The 21,760-nt window shown below is 33.9% G+C and overlaps 1 protein-coding gene across 2 annotated transcripts in view; it reads left to right on the top strand.

Moving 5' to 3' along the window:
• Cop1 (COP1 E3 ubiquitin ligase) overlaps positions 1-21,760 on the top strand; it is a 123,166-nt gene that overhangs the window by 14,264 nt on the left and 87,142 nt on the right. The window contains exons 4-7 of one of the 2 annotated variants that reach the window (XM_085688035.2): positions 5,208-5,272; positions 6,004-6,123; positions 7,839-7,907; positions 21,522-21,581. In XM_085688035.2, the coding sequence (XP_085544161.1) occupies positions 5,208-5,272; positions 6,004-6,123; positions 7,839-7,907; positions 21,522-21,581 (314 nt within the window). Of the gene's footprint in view, positions 1-5,207; positions 5,285-6,003; positions 6,124-7,838; positions 7,908-21,521; positions 21,582-21,760 lie in introns of both variants that reach the window. The other variant, XM_085688034.2, reaches the window with a different exon arrangement.

Below are 21,760 nucleotides of genomic sequence, written 5' to 3'. Positions count from 1 at the left end.
TTTGATATGGAAATGTAAGAATTGTATTATAACTTTAATTATGAGTGGTAAAAACTTGGAAGTAATGTAGTCAGGTGCTAACTGTGAATTTAAAAATTAATGGCTTTAGTTGGATGTGGTGGCATATGTTCATACCCGGCACAGGGAGACTAATGCAGAAAGATCCTGTGTGGTTCAGGCAGACCCTGTCTTATAATAAGTTATTACTAATTTTGCACACTAAATTTCTTAACATAAAATTACAGACCCAATTTAACTTCAATACAAATTAAGGGAATAAGGATTGTTAGAACATAGCAGAAATACTAAGGCTAATCTTATATACCAATAATAAACATAAATAATTCATGAGGATGACTAGTTCCAAGTAGAATGTTCTACTTCCTATGAAAAACAGGTAAAATGAATTGTCTGATGTCTGGGAGCTTCTAGGTTGCTCAGGGGACTAACTACTTTGTAGATGTTTGTAGCTTCAAGCTCACCTTCATCAACACGGAGATGAGAGGAACTGAAGGGTCAGTTGATTTAATGACCATTGATTTAATCAGTTCCTACAACTTAATGAAAAGCCTCTGTAAGAAACAAAACGATGTCCGGTGCAGAGGTGTGCATGTGGCTGAACATGTGGAGGTACTAGAAGAGTGGCATGCCTGGAGAGAGCAGGCAACTACATGTCCTTCCCGCCTACCTTACTACCTGACCCTGTGAAAATCCAGACCTGGTTCTTCCTTCTACCCTTTTAGGTATCCTTTGGAGTAAGTCAGCAAAAGCAAAACAACCTAAAGAATATGAAAAAGGGAACTCAAAAAGCATAGATTACTCATTAAGGTGGCTGCTAGCTAGTAAAAAAAAGCAAAGACATGGAGAAGCTGTGTGTGTTGTGTTTGGAGTGGAATACATACAGTATGGTGTTTTCTGAAAATAATATTTTCATGATCTAACAATTTACTATAAGTAGATACCAAGCAAAATTGGAAGAAGAGTTCTGCAGAAGTATTTGTATGTGCACATTCCTAGAATCGTTGTTCACAGGAGCTGGAGCCATGGAAGGCAAAGTGGATAAAACACAAAGTAGACTATTACTCAGACTTGAAAAGGAAGGAAATTGACAAAACCTAAAACACCCTCAATACTCTTAGGGCTCCTTTTTTCTTCCCTTGAGTCTTGAAGTACTACCACCATTTTCAAGACTTACTCTTTAGTTTATCCCCGCTTTCCACCCCACCCTCCAAGTATGTGTGTTTCTTTGTTTATAAAGTTTGTAATTTAACTTTTCTTAGTTTTGTTCTGAATCTACCTCTTTTTATAAGCTTAAAAATCTATATTTAGACCTGTATGGTGGTGAACACTTGTAATCTCCTGGCATTTCAGAGGATAAAGTAGCGGGATTTTAAATTTAGTTCTAAGTTTGGCTGCACAGGGAGATTCTGTCCCCTCTTCTTCCCTTTCTCCCTGTTCTCATTCTCCTCTTCTCTCATTCCCTACCCTCTCCCCCTCTTCCCATTTGCCTGTCTGTCTGTCTGTCCCATACATATATTCACTCTTAGGCAGTCAGAGCTCCAGACACTATATTATATACTTTATGGATATGGCTTAATTTAATCTTTATGAAGTCTTATGAGATACAGTCTGATTATACTTATTATTTAAATGATGACACTGAGACACAAACCAGTTGAGTAACTCGGGTTACTATACTATTACTATTAAAGTAATATAGACTTTACCTTTCTTCTCAGTCATTTTTCTGAGACCTGATTAGAGATATAAAAGTCTTGGTTAAAAGTTTCATGCCAAATAGTCAATCATATGGAGCTTGTATTTTAAGAGACTTCTACTTTATTCACATTTTAAAATGAAAACTAAAAGATATTTTTTAAAGAAATTCTATAAGAAGTAAAATATACGTAAGAAAAAAAAGAAAAAAAATCAGTTCTTTTATTTCCCAGCCAAACTACTGTTTAAAGACATGATTTAAAAAAATTTTTTTTTTGTTTTTGTTTTTCAAGACAGGGTTTCTCTGTGTAGCTTTGGTGCCTGCCCTGGAACTCACCCTGTAGACCAGGCTGACCTCAAACTCACAGAGATCCACCTACCTCTGCCTCCCAAGTGCTGGGATTAAAGGCATGGCCTACCACTGCCTGATTAAAAAAGTAATTTTTATTCTTTGAAAATTTCATACACTGTATTTTGACTATATTCACCCTTCTCCCAATTCCTTCCAAATCTATCTCCTCTTTCCCTACCAACCTAGTCTTGTGTCCTCTTTCTTTTATGCTTATCAAGTCCAGTTTGTGGTGCCCATATAGTTTTAGATGTGTGGCCTTTTATTAGTTGACAGTTAAGTGTAATACTGTCTGTCCATTCAGCAGAATAATTGTAGGAGGTTCTCCTCTAGAACTTACGTACCTGTCCAGTCACAGGTTTAGGCCTGACAGTGGTGTCGGGTATGGTTTCATTTTGTGGATTGGTCATTAAATCCAGTCAGAAAGTGGATGGTTAATCCCGTAGTGGTTGTTCCATTTTTGTACTGGTGAGATATGCCTTGCTAGACAGGCTGTTAATACAGATCAAATGTTTCACAGTGGCATAAGATTGACAGTTGGTTTTCTCTTCCAGTATTGTGCATAACACCTTTGAAGTATAGTTTTTGAAGGGAAAAATAATCAAGCGTTTTCAGTATCTACACAAAAGTTCTGAGTCAATGTAAAGCTTATTTTGCTTAGTTGCATTATTTCCTTGCTAAAAGTGTTTGAGATTGTGCTATTCTTTTTTGTACAGTTCAGCTTGTCCTTGGTGCTTGTATTTTTACCATGCGGTACTCCCAAATGCTGCTGTGTTTATAAACCTGTGCCACCATGCCTGTTTTTCCTTTTTATTGTAATATAATCTTTCTATAGTGGTGTATGCTATAATACTTCATACCTATTAATGTATTTTCTTTTTCATTTTAACCTTTGTTTTCTATAACTGTTTTTGCAGTTTGTAACCTTTAAAAACCATGTAATGTGTTGGTAAGAATCAGAGAGTGGCGTGTGAGACTTTAAGATACTTAATAGCATGCAGTATTGTAACTATTTAAGTCACAGTTCTTATTTAAATGCTAATAATGTAATATAACTGAAACATTAAACTTAGTTTATTCTTTTTAAAAGTTTGGTTTATTTTTATTATGTGTCTATGAGCTTTTTGTTTGCATATATTTATGTGTACCAAGTATATGCCAAGAAGGCCAGACAAAGGCTTTGGTGGCCATAAGTTGCTATACGGTTGCTGGGGACCGAAGGTGGTCCTCTCTAAGTGAAGCAAAGTCCCTTAACTGATTAGCCGTTCTCTAGCACCACTCTGGTTTATTGTTACTTGTTCATTCTCCATTGTATTATTTCAGATTCTCTCTCTCTCTCTCTCTCTCTCTCTCTCTCTCTCTCTCTCTCTCTCTCTTTATCAGATTGTAATAATTTTATGAGGTGTTTGTTTCCCACTTTTTAGAACCAGACTGATGTATTAATATTCTGGTTCTAAATCTTAGCCCTATTAATCTTCACAAAACCATCCTCTGATGTTTCATGAGTAGGTCACAACTTGTAAATATATACTTTTATCTGTATTTTTTTTATTCATCTTTTTATATCTAGAGAGTCTATGCATAGTTTGGCTCCATTCTTATTTGACCTTTAGATGGCCTGTGTACTCTGTAAGTCTACATCAATGATAGTATTAGTTATCCCATTATATTATAACTACTATACCATATGTATCTCTTTTGCTAGTTTGAGTTATTTGAGGCTGTAGATCATTTCATTCAGTTTTGAAGCTTCAAACCCAAGGTGGTTTGGAATCTATTTTGATTTGTTTGTGTGGTGGACCATATTCAGCATTTCATCTTGAATATCAACTCTGTCTTGTTCCATTTGTTTCTCAAATAGTTTCTGCATCATAATAGAATTTTCTAACACCATTTATCAGCTCTTTTGGTATTAGTATGTTTGTCTGTACGAACAAACAAAAAAGCAAAAACAAAAACAACAAAAATCCCAAATACAAGTTAAAGTCCCTTAAACATTGTTTAAATTGTATTCATTTAGAGAGAATTTTCAGAATTAATTACTTAGCACTTCCTTGATAATATTTTTTTTTCTGTCATGAGGATATGCCTTGATTCATTACATAGCTACCCCAGAACTTCAAAATGACTTTAAGAAGTATCAGATACCATCTCTTTCTGGAGAGAGAGAAAGAATTTTTTTTTCTTTCATCTGAAAGAGAGCACATCTCTAATTGACCAGGAATGTGTGTGTTTCTGGGCTGTGTGTGGCATTCATATAACCCTGGCTGAGGTAGAAGCATCAGGAACCTTAGTCAAGCTTGGTACATAGTAAGACCTTGTCTGGAAAACCAAAATCAAACTGTGTGACTTTGACTTCGTGTCAATTCCTGGCTAAGAACAAAGTCACTAGTTTGGCTTCTGATTAGTCACACCATTGAGAACAGATTTGACATCCCTGAAAGTTATATATGGCAGTCTGAGATTAATCTTTTTTTAAAAAACAGGTACATGAGTGACACCTTTTAAAAATTATTTATTTATTTATTTGTTTGTTTGTTTGTTTAGTGTTCTGCCTACATGTATGCCTGCAGGCCAGAAGAGAGCACCAGATTTCATTACGTATGGTTGTGGGTCAACATGTGGTTGCTGGGAATTGATTTCAGGACCTTTGGAAGAGCAAGTGCTCTTAACCTCTGAGCCATCTCTCCAGCTCTGGAAAAATAATCTTGTTACTAAGAACAGTGAAATGATTTTGAATAGTTAATTATCAGTCTCTTCCAAAATGTTTAGATTTATAGAAAAGTTACAACAAAGTAAAATCTTCAGTGCTTGTCTCATAGAATACGTGTGTTTTCACACAATGAAAAATAATCTCTTTTCCAGATACCAATAGTATTAGTATTGAGAAACATATAAAAGAGGGGTGTATATTATAAAGAATTTTCTGCAGTAATAGAATTAATTATAAAGAATTTCGTATGACAATTATAGAAAATATTTTCCTAGTTCAAAATAGAATAGAAAGCTAACAATTTGTCCTTTATATTTTTTTAAATTTGATACTCTGTAAAGTTAAGATAAAATCTACCTGAACAGAACAAGTAGAAGATAAATAAAACAAATATACAAATTTTGTGTGCTTTTTTATTTTTGTTTTCAGTGAATGAACTCATTCTCAAACAGAAGCAAAGATTTGAGGAAAAGAGGTTCAAATTGGACCACTCAGTGAGTAGCACCGTATGTTTCAGCTCTTATTACTATTACTGTTTTTGTTCGTTTTATAATACTGCTGATTGAGCCCAGGGCTTTGTATATAGTAGACAAGTGCCCTGTGAACTAAACAATATTCTTAGCCCCCCCCTTTCTCCTATTTCTACTAAATTCATTTTAATTTTTTTATTTGATAATAGATATTAATACCTAAGAAATAATTGACTTTTCTTAAACACATTTATTTAAGAATACTTAAATAATAACTTGTTTAACTGTATTATCTGTAGTAGTTTACCAGACTGACCATCATTTGAAGGACCTGGTGGTATATCACCTTAAATAGGGTTTATTTGTATATAGCATGTGACAGGTCATATGTCAAGGTATTTTGAACAAGCTGTGCAAAGTTTCTTAACTAAAAGGATTAGCCCCTAATTGTTGAGACAGCTGTGATTAAATTAATATTTTACCAAATGCAAGTCTGAAAATCCAGGTGTTTTGAGATGTCAACTTAATATACTTAATTACTTAGAGATGTCAACTTAATGTTTGCTTTCTGTGTGCCTTTTATACTTATTAGCTATATATTCATTGAAAGTAGAGTTAGTGTTTAAATTGTGCTCCACGAATTGGGGAGAAGTAAGAATGAGAATGCAGTTTGCTTTTGATGTAGAAAGTACTTCTTCAGTGTTTGCTTTAGAATTTAAAACCGTGTTAATTTTCCATGTTCTTTTTAATTTTAGAATGGACATAGGTGGCAAATATTTCAAGATTTGCTAGGAACTGATCAGGATAACCTTGATTTGGCCAATGTCAACCTCATGTTGGAATTACTAGTACAGAAGAAGAAACAACTGGAAGCAGTAAGTGGTGCCTAAACTTAGAAGATAGTTTGTTTTAAATGATAATCTATTATGTAATAAAATTGCCTAGAATGTTTTGGAAATAATAAGGTGTTGTCAGTACCAATTTTTTTTTAAATTAGACTAAACACATGTAAAAAAGTATTTCTTAAGCCTGTTTTTTTAAGTTCTGAAGCAGATGAATATGGGGTAATAGATTTTCAAGGTAGACAAAACTGTACACTGAACCAACAGTGATACAAAGCTAAGAACTTACACTGTATGTATTGTGAGACAGAGGCTCTGCAGTTGGGAGTATCAGGTGTCAGGGTTAGTAAAACCAGGCATAGGATTGGTAGACTGTTTATGAAGCAGGTGGAGGATTGACAAGATAGCTCAGAGGGTGAAAGGCCATGCCATGCAAACCGGATGAGTGAATTCTCTCCCTAGATTCCATAGTGGAAAGAAAGAATTGACTGTAAAATATTGTTTCATGACCTCCACATGTGCAGGTACACACACATACAACACAACAGCACACACACACACACTTATTAAGATAAAGAAGTGGATGGAGTCAGTGGTCCCTTCCTATTTACCTCAGTCAGATCTTCATTCTCTGCCTCAGGAGAAAATTAGATCTCCCTCCTCCCTTCTCTGGCAGAAACTAGTTTTTTTTTTTTTAATTATTATATAGGCCTTTGTTAGTTATATTCTAGTACCTTTTTTGTTTCTTTTGTTTCATTCTTTTTTAAAATATATTTTTATAATTTCCTACATACACTGAGAGATCTACCTGGCTCTTCCTCCTGAGTGCTGAAATTACAGGCATGTACCACCACAGTCTGGCTGTTTTTAGGTCTTGACATACATATTATTCTACACATCTGGAATTCCTTAGTTCATTTTGTGAATTTTAGGATACATACCAAATGTCATGGTCGTAATCATCATTTATCAATACAGTCATCAATCAGTTATTAGTTTGGGGTACTCTATCCTCCTTTATATATAAATATATATTTTATTTTTATTTGTGTGTGTTTTCAGACGTTTGATTTTTTTTAAAGCAAACTTTGCCAAAATATATTTATATCAATTGTCATATCTGTGTGAGTAGGTGTTGTATGACTTCCTGGCAGTGTATTTCTGTTTACCCCAAATAGAGGGCAGCAGCTTCATATCAAAGAAACTATTCCACCCAGGTCCAAATAAGGGTTTCTTAGAGGGATTCTCAAGGGTAGCTACTCTACTGACAAAGAGCTGCTTCCTCTTTACAGGACAGAGGCTTCAGAGCCCCCTATAAACACCTGTGAATGGTAGGAGGCTCAGTCTTATGAGAGCCTACGTTTCTGAAAGTTAGAGATAACTTCCTATTTATTAATGCTTATCCTAGCAAATGACACTTTCTGGAAAATCATTTTCATGTTTAGGAACTACATCAAGTCCATTGTTATTTTTGTCTTGATGTTGCTGAGTTTGGTTGGGGAAAAGAAGCCATTACCTACACATGGTGGGTTTTTTTAACATGCAGAGCATAAATTTCTTGTTTTTCTTTCTTTCTTTCTTTTTATAGAAAGTATCTTGGTTTTTGAAATTGCAATTAGCAGATGGGAAAACTGATTAGATAGAAGTAATAAACTAACTTAAGTAGATCTGTAGTACTTGTTGTACAGTTGGTTAGTGAAAACTCTGAGCTTGTATTTGTTAAGGAATATTAAAACTTTATGTTCTAGGAATCACATGCAGCTCAACTACAGATCCTTATGGAATTCCTCAAGGTTGCAAGGAGAAATAAGAGAGAGGTATGTTGTTTCATGTTTACTTTATGTTTAGTTTTTGTTATTCTTTGTTCCTATTGTGTATAAGCATTTTAGGTTGAAACATTTAAATATTTTTATTTAGAAGCCTTTAATTTGGGGGGGGGATTCTTAATCTTTGTTATTTAAAAAAAAAAAACCTTACTATTTCTTTGGTGTTGTTGTATTCTTTTTTGTTTTGGTTTGGTTTTTAGGCAAGGTCTCATTATGGCCGGTCTGGGACTCTTAACCAGGCTGATCTTGGACCCATAGTGATCTGCTTGTCTTAGTATCCTGAGTGCTGAGATTAAAGGTGCATGCCACCATGCCCAGCACAATTCACTATTTTCAAAAACCCTTTTTGGCGGTATATGCCACATAGTTTTCAGTAGATCTTACTTTAATGGCTAGGCATATAGTTTAGTGGTAGAGTATTTGCCACTATATACAATATGAGACCCTGGTGAATACTCCGGTGTATATCACTTACCATAATGATTCATCTTAAAGTTATAAGAAGTAGTAAATAGAGCTGTCATGAATTTTCATCAAAAACAGGGAGATTTAAATAAAACTTATAAAGTTGCAGTTTTTGATATAGAAAAATGCGTGTGAAAAAAATAATCAAAACCTATTTTCAAAGTCTCAAGTCATGCAGGATACCTAAAATACAATTTTTGTATTCACTGATTTATAAGCAGAATGTTCTAATATTCTAATTTAGTACACATATTTCCTTAGTCATTTCACACACACACACACACACACACACACACACACACACACGCACGCACACACACACACACACAGAGAGAGAGAGAGAGAGAGAGAGAGAGAGAGAGATAATATGTAAAGATCAAGTCTGTGCCCTTGAGAACATGTTAAAAAAAATCTCTAAAATATGTTTTCTTCCTAATTCTAACATTTTTATTTTTAAGACCTCATTAAAATATATAATCTACCTAATACTGTGTTTTAGATTGTTAACTTGAAAATAAAAATTATTAGTAATTATAGAACTTTATATCATCTTTGTAGTTTCCTTTTTGGTTATTCATCTTGTTACTAACTTCTGGCTTTGTTAAGATAAGATTTGGAATATGCTTGTGTGAATAGCTAAACACTCTTTCCATGGTTTGTGACTATACTTTTTTTATCCCAACTTTTGTGGAATTTTATTTTGTATGGTAACAGAAAACAGTATCTTTATTACATGTTTAACAGTCACTTATCTCTTGGTTTTTGTGGGAGAGCAGGTAATGGTCAGTTATTCATTTATATACATTATTTTATAGCCCAGTGCTTCTTTAAAGTTAAAAAAATTTTTATTTTATTTGTGTGAGTGTTTGCCTGCGTGTATGTGATTGTACCACAAGTGTGCTTGGTGCTTCTGGAGGGTAGAGGAGGAGGATGGGCCTCATTGGAACTGAATTCACAGATGCTTGTGAGCCATTTGGGTGCTAAAAACTGAACCTAGGTCCTGTGCGTGAGGAGCAAATACTCTTAATTGCTATCTCTCTAGCACTACACACAGTACCTAAGCTAACGAGTTTATTCTGTCAAGTCACTCTAGTATCTTTTTTTCTTTTTTCTTTTTTTGTAATTAAAGGAAGTCTTTAATTTCTAGCAAGTCCTAGATGTTGTTGAAGCTCTGATCCTTGGATCACTACAAGTAACAAAACTGAAAACGTGTGATTTGTGGATGTTTTAAATGCAGTGTGTACGTTGTGAGTCCTCCTGTCTCCTGTTCCTGTGGTGGAAAATTCTCTATAAAACTGATTAGCTTTCATATTTCTTACCTACTTCACTTATCAAATGGAATGCATGAAATAGTGTTACAGTCACTTCACTTATTTCTTTTTGTCTTAGACTTACAATTTCTTTTAAATGATATTTGGTTAGTTGTAAAGTACTTGATACCTTGTAAAGGCCTTGATGACTAAGCTTGTCAGTACAGCGAATAACCCAGCCATCAGGATGGAAGAACTTAAACGAAATGTCTGAGAATTTTCTGTATTCTGAAATTTTTAAAGTTTTCATTCACTATTAAGTTTCTTTTTTCTGTATAGTTTCAAGTGTTAACAATTTTTTTATATTTATAAAACCTCAAAAGGGCAGAGACTTTTACTCTCAGTAGCAAACTAAGAAGTTAGCACCACCACAGTTTTAGTAGGTGCTGGCCAAAGAACTGATCCTGGTGGGTTGAGATGAAAGACTTCATTTCCCATGAGATGTGTGTCTGCCTCAGTTTCATCTGTGCATGAGTTTGCTCTGACTCTCAGATCCCACAGAGCAGTGTGGAGGTGGAGCCCCCTGGACTGATTGGTCCATCTTAGGGATTTGTGTTATAGCTAAGGGATCTTAAGCTCAGGAAATCTGAATCTATCTAGTCTTTGTTCTGTAGAGATACTATTTTTATTGTATTAGTCACAAAATGTATCTGTCCTTGTTCCTGGAGCAGTTCTGTTTAGTCATTCTTGTATGAATATTCGCCTAAAATTTTTTTTGAACAGAACCTGTCGTAAAGTGCAAAAATTGGAATGATAGGTGGGAAGGAGAATTGTGTGCCAGCAGTAATTCTGTTAATGAGTGAGTCTAATATGTCTTTTCTCTGGTAGCTGTAATTTCTAGTATTATCTCTATTACTTCATTGAATCCTTGGCTTTGTTACTAGTTTTCTGTTTTTGTCATTAAACTTCTTGGGAAGTTGTGCTGGGACCTTTAGCTTGAGTCTAATGTCCTTGAGATTCATTTCCACTTGTACTGTATTTTGTCCAAGTGCTTCTGGATATTGGAGCCTATAGGAATCAGTACATACACCATCACTACTGCATTTTTTTTTTAGTGTATCCATGATTGATTTAATTTTGGTTATTTTAGTTTTAATTATTACAAGTGACCGAGGAGCTAATTTATTAAAGTCTAAATAATTACTCTATTTTATTTACTTTGTGCAGTTGGGATAGGAAGGGGTGGCATATGTAGATTAGAAGGCATCATGAGGGAACATGTTCTGTGCTACCCTGTGTATCCCAGAGATCCTACTGAGATGATTGACTCGATGTCTGTGCCTTTATCCCGTAAGCCATCTCACAGGTCGACACTTCATTTTTACGTTAACAGTTTCACCAATTTTTCTTTGTTTAAAATAAAAAATAACATTGTTCTGCTCTAAACTTAAGAGGGAGTTCCTCACATAGATATAAATATTACGAGGAGAGGATCTTTAGCAGTCACAGTAGAGTTTTCCTATCATAGCATTTAATAACTGTATTTAGATGAATGTCTTTTTTCATAGAACGGTAGAAGAATTTTGAATTCCAGGTAAAAAGCAGTTGTATCCATTCAAATCTGTACTAGTATTAGAATCATTGTTTAATTTTTCACTTGCTTTATTTTTGAAATAGATTTTCTGGCAATTTTTGGACCCTCTTTATTAAATAGTTGATTTCAGTTGGAATGAATTGAATTTTTACCATTTTATATTAAATAAAACATGGAAAGCTGTATCAATTGAGTGTATCCTTTAGAATAGAATAATATATACACAACTCTCTTGATTATAAAATAAAACATTGAAGCATTGCTCGGATTCCAGAAGGTTCCTGACTACCCTTTCAGATTCCTTTTTCCCTTTCCTGTTTGCTAACACCCTGATGTTTATGGTAGTAACTTCTCTTACCTTTCTTGAATGTTTTGCTTCTTAAGCATTTATAGGTCTCTGTATTTGAGCTTTATGTAAATGTATTTGTGCAGAATGTAATCTGCCCCGCCCTTATGTGCCTCAATGTTAAGGTTCACCTGTATGGATACACATGGCTAGTTGGATGTCTGAATTAGTTGTTTCTACTGCTGTGAGAAAACAAACAAACAAATAAAAAACAAAAAAACTCTCTGTGATCAAAAGCAACCAGTGTAGGAAAGGATTTATTTCAGCTAACAAGTCTCAAGTCATCTTCCATCACTGAGGGAAGTCAGGGCAGGAGCTCATGGCAGGAACTGAAGCAGAGGATATGGAGGAGTGCTCTTACTGACTTGTTCTCCGTGGTTTTCTCAGCCTGCTGTTTCTATAGGATTCAGGACCACCTGCCCAGGGGTACCACCAATCACTGTCACCTGGGCCCTGCCATACCAATCATTAATCAATAAAATGCCTCAGAGGCTAATCTGGCAGGGAAATTTTCACAGTTAAGAATTCCTCTTCCCAAATGATCCTAGCTCATCTGCTTGACAAAAAACTTACTGTGATATTTACCGATTGTATTTCAAAGTGTTCACTGAATAAGTATATATTATTTTCATAAAAATAATTGTTGGTGGACATTGGGTTGATTTTAGTTGGGACTGTTCATGAACAGTGCTGGTATTGTGCATAGGTGTGTATTAGAATATTTACGTGTATAAGATACATGTATAAATGGAATCAGTAAGTTGTAGGGTATGTATATATTACATTAAAGAGAGAATGCTAAAGTGTTCTCTAAGCAGTACTCCTTGGATTGCATATTCCTTCTACAGACCTGTATGGGTTTTTGTATTGCATTTTATTCTTGCCAGAAGTTATCAGTGACTTTTTCTAGTTTATAAACTAAAAACTTTTCCTACGGGTATGCATTGCTATCTCTTTGGAGTTTGAATTTGCCTTTTCTTTGATGACTAATAGGTTGAGCACATGGTGTTACGCTTGCTGGTTCTGTGGATTATTTTTTATGTGCATCTGAAGCACTACTTACACAAGTTTAATTGTAGCTTTTTCATTTACTTAATTTTTTGTGGCTTAATGCTTATAAATTGTTTTGATAAAAATTCTTTGTTATATTGATTTATCTAACACAAGGATCAAGTTTTCTTCTATTTGGGAAACTTTTTTTCTGTTGCACTATTTGATGGATATTTGATGGATAGAAGTTTTTAACTTTAATAGTATCAAAATTATCTTTCTTAAGTTTTTTTTTTTTGGTGCTAGTGCTAGGTAAAGAATCTTTACCTGTGGTTATGCAGATATTTTTCTGTATTGTCTTTCATTTGAAATTTTGTTTTGTTATCTTTCACATTTTGAATTTTGCTTTATTTGGAGATTGGGGTTTTTTTTGTATAATGTGGTATTTAGAGATCTTTTTACATGGCTCCTCAGCTGTCCAAAAATTCTTTATTAAAACTTCATCCTTTCTCCCCTTATTCTTAAGTTTTTCACTTTCATTTCTTATGTGTCCATGTATATGTATATTTGCCTCTGGACTCTGTTTTCTGCCCCCATGCTTGACTTGTCTATCCTTTGGGAAGTACCATATTATGTACTAGAACCTTAAGTGACTGCTTTGCTTCAAGAAACTCCTGTGTATTTATGGCTCTTTGCATTTTCTTACACATATTTGAATCCGCTAATTCATTTCCATGTAAAGCCTGCTGAGACTTTTATGGGGATTACATTGACTTTATAGAAAATTGAGAAGAATATATCTTCATAGCATTGTGCCATTGAACCCATGAACTTGATATTTCTACATACTTTAGATTTTAAACCATCTTTAAAATTTTTGATACTTTCAAAGACTAGTCTTTCATATCTCATTTAGATATTATGATTTCAGTGCTTATCTGTCTTTGATTTTATTTTCTTAATATTGCTGATATATAGAAATTCAACTGACTTACATATTTTTAGTCCCCAGCAGCCTTGTTAGACTTTCATTAATTCTTATTTGTAGATTCCTTTATGTTTTCTATGTACACACCATAATCTGCAATAACAATTCAATGTCTTTCTCTATGATCCTTATATCTTTTATTTATTTTTCTTGTCTTACTCTGCTGGCTAGGACATCCGGTACAGTGATGAATAGAAGTGGTGATAGCTGAGCATCCTAGTCTTGATGCTGCTCTCAAAGTGAAATCATTCGACGTGTCACCATTAGGTATGGAGTTTTCTGTAGGTTTTTATCCCCCTTAGGGTTTTGTTTTGTTTTTAATCATTCAAGGAAATATATTTCTATTCTCCTGAGTAAGAGGATTTTTTTTCTTCGATTATGAATGGGATTGAGTATACTTCAGGAGTTTTGTAATCTGAGATAATCATAGAATTTATCTTTTTTCATTTTCTTAATCTGGATAAACAATAGGTTTAACATTAGAAAGTCAGTCAGCTATGTATCTATAGTGACCAGCCATCAAGATTGTTGCAGGGTTGTCTTTTAGAGAATGTTTTGTATTCTAGGAGGCCCACCAGGATAGTTTATCCCATTACTTGAATTCAACTTTTTGTGTAAAGCAAACTGTGTGCTTTTTGTGTACTCTTATGTGTGATTTGGATCATTAGTGTTTTGTTTCAGATATTTTTGTGTGTTGATGTTCATGGGTGAGATAGTGAAGTTGTGTTTTTGTTATGCAGATCTTGTGCAGTTTTGCTGTAAAGATTGTTAAATTTAACAAATGATTTGGGAGGCATATACTCTCATGGTGTTCTTTTGTTTGGGGTGAGCAGAATTTATGCAGTTGATGATGCATGTCTGTTTTTCAGTGTTTAGAATCTAGCTAGAAAAGCCATCTAGATCTGATTTGTTTTCAGTGGATTTCAGATTATTGATTCAGTTAAATAGTTACATGTGGATCCAAACGTTTGTTGGTCACTTTTTATGTTACACTTTCCTGATAAGTTCTCTACCATGAACTTTTGATGTAAGTTTGTTCTTAATTTTTTATTGTCTTCTCAAAACTTAATGACCTCTTTTATTTCTGATATTGCTTATAGCATTATTGTTCTTTTATCAATTATTGATTGGTTCTTCCCAAGGATATATCAATTTTACTCTAAAAATCAATTTTTGACTGTTTATCCTGTGTTTTTTTCTATTTTTGCTTCTGTCACTCCCTTGCTACTTGCATGTTTGTTTCTCATGTATTACTGTTTGCACTTGTTATGTGGGCTTTTTTTATACAGGGGTCTGTTGTACTTTCTTTTATCATTTTAGATACATCATATGCTTTTGAACTGTACTTTGTGTGGGGTATTGTTTTTGACAATGGATTACTTAGAAATAAACATTACTTGAATATGAAGATTTCTTTTTTTTTGTCATTTGCTGATTTAATTTTACCATAACAGAAACACTCTGACTTTTATTGTTTTAATTTTAATTCTTTCTTTTCTGAGAGAGGGTCTTGTAGCTCAAGCTGGCCTTGAATTCTCAAATCTTTTTGCCAGAGCCTTTAGAATACTGGGATCTCAGGTTTGTACTCTATACTATTTAGCACTCTTTGATTTGTTCATGTACCATTACCCTTATGCTTGGGATAGTTCCCTTGTTAGTCTCCAGGGATTCTTTTTGGTACTGAAGATTAAACTCAAGGTTTTATGAATGCTAGGCAGTAAGGAACTCTACCACTAAGCTAAATCTCCAGGCTTCCTTTGTTACTTTCTTTTTTTATTTCTTTCTTTATTTTTCTTTGAAATAAGTTTTCATTAATTCTGCCATGTTGCCTTTGAAGTCACTCTGCAGTCTTAAGCACACCTTTAATTTATGCAGAAGTTTTTAAATTTGATTCAGTTCTACTTGTTGATTCTTGATATTGAAATACTATTCTGAAAGTCCTTGTCTGTGTTGGATCTTTGTGTTTTCTCCCAGTGTTTTCAAAATTTCAGGTCTTTTGATTTTTCAAGGCAGGGTTTCTTTGTAGCTTTAAAGCCTGTCCTGGAACTCACTCTGTAGATCAATCTGGCCTCGAACTCACAGAGATCTACCTGTCTCTGCCTTCCGAGTGCTGAGATTAAAGGTGTATGCCACTCCTGCCTGGCTATTTGAGGTCTTATAGTAAGGTATTTGAATGGTTTTCTTTTTGTGGTTGTTGTTTATTTGTTGTGTTTTGAAATTCTGGGTAAGTGGTGCGGTTCTATTTTTATGCTTTTACACGCGGGTATCTAGTTTTCATGCCACCATTTGCCAGAGAGACTGTTTTTCTCAAGATCTGTTTTGAACCCATTGTCGAGAATTCTGTAGATGTAGTTACATGGGTCACTTTTGGATCCTCTATTTTAGTCTTGCCTGTTTTTGTGTGGTAACCATTTTATTTTCTTCATTGTTGCATTACTGTATGATTTGAAATTATATGTTATGGTATTTCTAGTTTGTTCTCTTAGGTCAGGATTGCATTAGCTATTTGGGGTCTTTGTGGTTTTTTTTTTTTCCCTGAACTTTAGGTCTTTATTTTTCTATTTCTGTAAAAATATCATTGACATTTTGTTGGAGATTACATTGAATCTGTAAACTTTGTTCAGTGTTATTGTCATGCTTATAATACTAGTTTTGCTGATCCCTGAATGCGAGAGATTCTTCTACCTTCTAGTATCTCCTTCAGTTTTTTTCTTTAGTTTTTCATAGCTTTTCTTATAGGTGTTTTTTACTTCCTTTGTTAGGTACATTCCTTGAAAAGGATTTAATTTCTTTGCATATAATATTTGCCATCTGGTAGATAGTAAGTTCTGCACTTCTCAAGTGTTGTGCAATATACACTTGTTAAATGTGTGTGACATTGTTTTGCTTCTTTACTGAATGAATCTTTGTGAAACTGTCATAGTGATTTTAGAACTGTTATATTTGAGGTGATTTTACTTCTGATTGTATATAGTTGCAATATGCTTTTGTGTGCATGCAGGTTCATATTTGTACATGTGTCTGGAAGCCAGACGACAACCACACTGACTTAGAACCCGCCAGCTGGACTAATCTGACTGGCCAGGCTGCCTCAGCTTCCCCAGTTCTGGGATTATAATCATGGGCCATAAATTCTAGGGATTAAAAGCAAAGGTCCTTGTGTTTTTGAGGCATGCATTTGCCAACTAATCTACAGTTTTTCTTTTTGTGTTTAGACACCAATTAGGTTTGTTGCTTTTTTGTTTTGTGCTTATTCTTTTTTAAAAAATTTTATTATATTTTAAAAAACATTACTTCCTGTTACAGATATGTGTGTAGGAGGGTATCACATGAGTACTTTCATGCGTATGAGGGTCAGAGGACAACCTCTAATAGTGTGTTCTCTCCTTCCACTTTTGGATCAGCTTTCCAGGCGTTTTTTTTCCCCACTGAACTATCTCATTGTTCTGTTAGAATATTTTTCTCCATTTGATTTCTTGAGTAATTTTTCAAAATTTCTCTTCTGATTTTCTGATTTCTCTTTTTTTGGAGGGAGGGGTTGTAGTTTAAGCTGTATGTAGTAGGCCAGCCTGAACTACATACTGTTTCTGTCTTCCATGTGCTGGGATTATAGGCATGTACTCAGCCATTTGAATGTTTGTTTGCTTGCTTACTTGTTTGTTTTTAGTACATCTCTATTTTGTAGACCCCCCAGTTGTTGCTAATTTATAGTAATTATTTATAATAATTTGTGTCTTTTTGAGTATGCATGTACAAACCAGTATGTGGGTTGACATGTGAGCCCACCATTTACATTTTTTAAACTATACCTTCATGTTTTCCCTAGTTTGTTCAATTACTTACTTTTTGTTTCATTTGTTTCTTGGCTAAAGATAAAATGCTGTGGGAGTGCTAAATGAAGTATTAATATTAAGTCTGCCACTAAATATTAAATTAAGTATGTATCTGTATTATTAAATGGAACAATAAGAGTTTTGACTTTATACTTTGATTAAATGTTTTGCTCTTAGTAGTTTCCTGTTTAGAATTAGTATACACTGAGCTTTGCTATTTTCTTTTGATTACCAGCCTTTTCTCTAATGGCATATTCCTTTGTTTATTTTAGATTGTGTTGTATAATTTATTCTAAGTAATATTGCTACACAATTGAATTCACAAGTGAGCTCAATATTCACATATATTCACTTTATCAAACAATTAGTAAAAGCTCAAAGAAGTACAAAAGATTACTGCCTGTTCTAAAACTATTGTCAGTAATAGGGTAGTCCTCAATTTCAAAGTATTTTTAGAACACTTCTGAGACACTTTTTTTTCCTTTTTAAATGTTTAAGTATTTCTTCGTTGATTAGTTTTTTTTAAACACTGTTTAGAAAGTGCTTGCTACTGATGTCTTAGGAACATGTTCTGAATCAGCACTGTTATTTACTGTATTTATTTTAGTAGCTCTAAATTCAACATTTTTATTAAGTTAAATTTGATTGAATTCATCACTCTCAAGTTGTGACAAAATTTCATTTAAATGATAGCAGTCACCTTCATGGACTACTTATTTCCAAAACAAACTAAGACAGTCTGCATTTTGGGTTTATCATGCCTAGAGGTTAAATTTAGCACTGTTCTCTCAGATATTTATTCTTTGTCTTCCATGTATTAGTACTAAAATATCCTGTGTCGATATCTTGAGTTGGAAATGCCTTGCATCTAATATGTAATTTCTAAGCAGTTTCTTTTCTTCAGACTTCTTTTCCATTTTAATTTCTTGCCTGACATCCAAAATAACTTTTAACACCATTTTTATATTTATTAGGATAGCACTTTTACCTTGGTTATTTGTTTCATTTAAGATCCATATGAAAGTCTTGATTTTTGTTTGTTTGTTTGTTTTATTTTGGACAAGGTTGCACAACGTTTCTCTGTGTAACAGCCCTGGCTGTCCTGGAACTCCCTCTGTAGACCCGTTGGCCTTGAACTCACAGAGATCTCCCTGTGGCTGCTTCCCAACTGCTGGGATTAAAGGCATGTGCCACCATGCACAGTGATTTATTTTAAAATAATTTTATTTCATTTTATGTGCATAGATGTTTTGACTGCTTGTATGTTTGTATATCACACACATGCTGGTGCCTGTGGAGGCGAGAAGAGGGCAGGGGATCGCTGGATCTGAAGTTAACACATGGTTGTGAGCTATGTAGGTGCTAGGAATCAAACCCAGGTGCTCTGAAGAACAGCAAGTACTTTAGCTCTCTAGCGCTGAAATCTTGGTTTTAAAAGTATAGATTATTTGATATTAGCCATTTTTTATAATTCATCTTAAAACTACGGCAGCTCCTATGTATTAAAATAGATATGTTGGTACTCTAGAAAGATGAGACAGAACTAAGAATTGACTGTTGTGTCATTTCAGGTGACATCAGAATTTTCTCTCATATTTCAAGTTTTCATATATTAGAAAAATTACTAATTTTTTCTGGCTATATTAATGATCAAATGTGATCTGGATTATCTATGTTGATGATACAGGTTTTTTATATCAACTGTTTCTAGCATTCTTTTTAATAGCCCTCAGAATAAAATACTTTTTTCATAAAGATATTTAGGAATGCTATTTTTTAAAATAGCTGAATTAAAATATTAAGAGGCGACCTTAAAAGTACTTTCTTGGCCAAAGCTATTGGAATTTTAAGTATCTGTGAAACAAAAGACTTCAGCAATGGTGATGAATAACTAGGTTGTTTATAGATTGTAAAATAGGTTGAGAGCCATTTAACTGCATGGCTTTAATGTGAGCTAGGCTAGAGTACTTTTTATATCAGAATGGAAAACAGATTGTTGGAAATAGCAGTGGAACAAATGTAGAGGAAGTTGTGGGTTTGTGTGTACGCTGTGAATTTGAGGCATTAAAAACTGACCACTTGACCAGCCTTTATTTGAAAGACTACCAAGTTGTTTTAGTTAAGGTAGAAATGCTTGTGTTATGCTTTTTATGAATGAGCAAGGTTTTCTTAAAGTAGATGCAATGTTTAATTGAAAACATTTGATAGTACTAATCACTGTTTTGTAACCATTGATTTCTCTGATGAATATATCTTCTCCCTTGGGTTGGTGACTAAATTTGGCTTTCTTCTCTTTCCACTTAATGTGTATATTCCTTTGCCTGCTTCTTTAATGTTAGCTTTCTCTACTGTCCAGTACTTGATTCATCTTTTTTGATTAGATTGATGGTAGACAAATATATTCATTACTATGGACTCCTTTTATTATTTCCTTTCTTCATAGCCTTAGCGTTTCTTATTATTTACTCTTTTTATTTTGACTTTACCTGTTGTTAAATTCTGTAAGTCTTTTAGGGCTCCATCTTTGATTTAAGATCTAATTTCACTTAGATTCTGTTTTGAACATTACCTCCATTGTACTGTTTTCCATGCTGAGCAGAATGCTGTGACAAACATTTATATCAATAAATTCACCAATTAGACAGCACTCAGTGTGCTTATTTGCAGCAGTAGACACTACTCATACTAAGAGACCTTTAAAAATGTTCTCGTATTGGCATTAAGGCGTAAGCTATAAGGTGCTGTTGTCTTGAGACAGTGTTGCTATGGTTGACAGCTTGCTTCCTACAATAAGAAGGCTGCTTTGATTCTAATTTCAGTTCTTCGCTCACCACTGAACGGTCTTCAACAAATTACCTAGCCTTTCTATGCCTCATTTTCCTAATACATGTAGTATCTGCTTCAAATCTGGCAATCAGTATTATGCAATTATTTGTTACAGTTTGATAGTTTTAAATGGTTCAGTATATTTGTGTTAAAGTAAAACACCTAGTTATGCTTACTTAGGGTAGTATAGAATTTCTGGAAAGCAGCTTATATAGTGGTATATTATTTGTGTTTTACTAAATAGAGCTTGTCTGAAGATCAAAGAGCAAAGAAGCCCTACTAGTCAGCCATACAGGCCAGGGAGTGGTGGCACAAGCCTTTAATCCCAGGACTGGGGTGTGGTATGGCTCAGGAGGGTCTCTAATAGTTCAAGGCCACCGTGGGCTACACAAGATCGAATTTGTCTAAAAGAGAAACATTTGTGTGAGCTCAGCTCTTGAGATCACATGCCTTTAATCCCAACTGTGGGGAGGTGGAGACAGGAGACAGGAATTGAGTGAAGTGTGCATTGTGGGGATTCATGGAGACAGAATTTCGCCCTTTCGGTCTAAAGATTTGGTAGAGGTAAAAGGTTTTTCTAGAGGTTGGCTGTTTTGCTTTTCTGATCTTAGGATGAAACCTAATATTTCTCTCTGGGTTTTTATTACCTGTGCTACAAGCTTAGTGTATAATGAAAATTTTTAGCTATTTCTGTTAATTAATCATCTCTCAATAAAATCTAAAATAAATTTTTAATATGATAAAAATGATTGTATTTGAGACACTTGTATGTTCTAGATTTATGATAGTTGCAAACATCTTAAATCTTTGGTAAGAAAAAAATGTTTCAATATACATGCAAATGGTTATAATGTAATGGGAACAATATAAAAAGCCAAATACTTAAATGTTTTTATTTAAATGCTTAGTTTATAGTTGCTTTGAGGTTGGTTGAACCACTATCATACTAATAAAGTGGGTTACAACATGTACCTTAAAAAAGCAGTCAACTAAATGAGGAAATGTGAAAGATTTTATATATCTTGTATTTTTAAGTAATTTTGTTATTGTTCATTTTTACATTTTTATTGTAAAAATCAGTAATTGTTATTGTAAATAAACATAGTATTGTGTTTCCATATAAACAAGTGTCTTTATTTGAATGGTGACATTCAGATTTACTTCTGATTTTATTTTATTTCAGTCTCCTTATTTTTACTTTTAGTTGTCAGTTTGGTATCCTTTTTTCTTTTGTCCAAATCTAATTTTTTTTCTCCTGATGCTGAAATTGTGGTTTAGATTAGAATTTTTTTCTCCATTTCTTTAATCTACAGCAATTGGAACAGATCCAGAAGGAACTAAGTGTTTTGGAAGAGGATATTAAAAGAGTGGAAGTAAGAAATCGAGAAATTCTCACATTTTTCATAGTTTTACCTTCATCTTAATTGACAGTTCAGCTGGTGGTGCAGGGGGACAAAGTCTGAATACTTTTTTGAAGATAATTTGTAATCTTAAGTTTATATTGACATTTATTGCTATGATTCTTGATTAAATGGAACAAAATTTATTCAAT

This window comes from Myodes glareolus, chromosome 5 (assembly GCF_982192425.1).
Source record: "Myodes glareolus chromosome 5, mMyoGla1.1, whole genome shotgun sequence".
In the NCBI taxonomy this organism is placed as follows: Eukaryota; Metazoa; Chordata; class Mammalia; order Rodentia; family Cricetidae; genus Myodes; species Myodes glareolus.
This window is presented reverse-complemented; position numbering and strand designations above follow the sequence as displayed.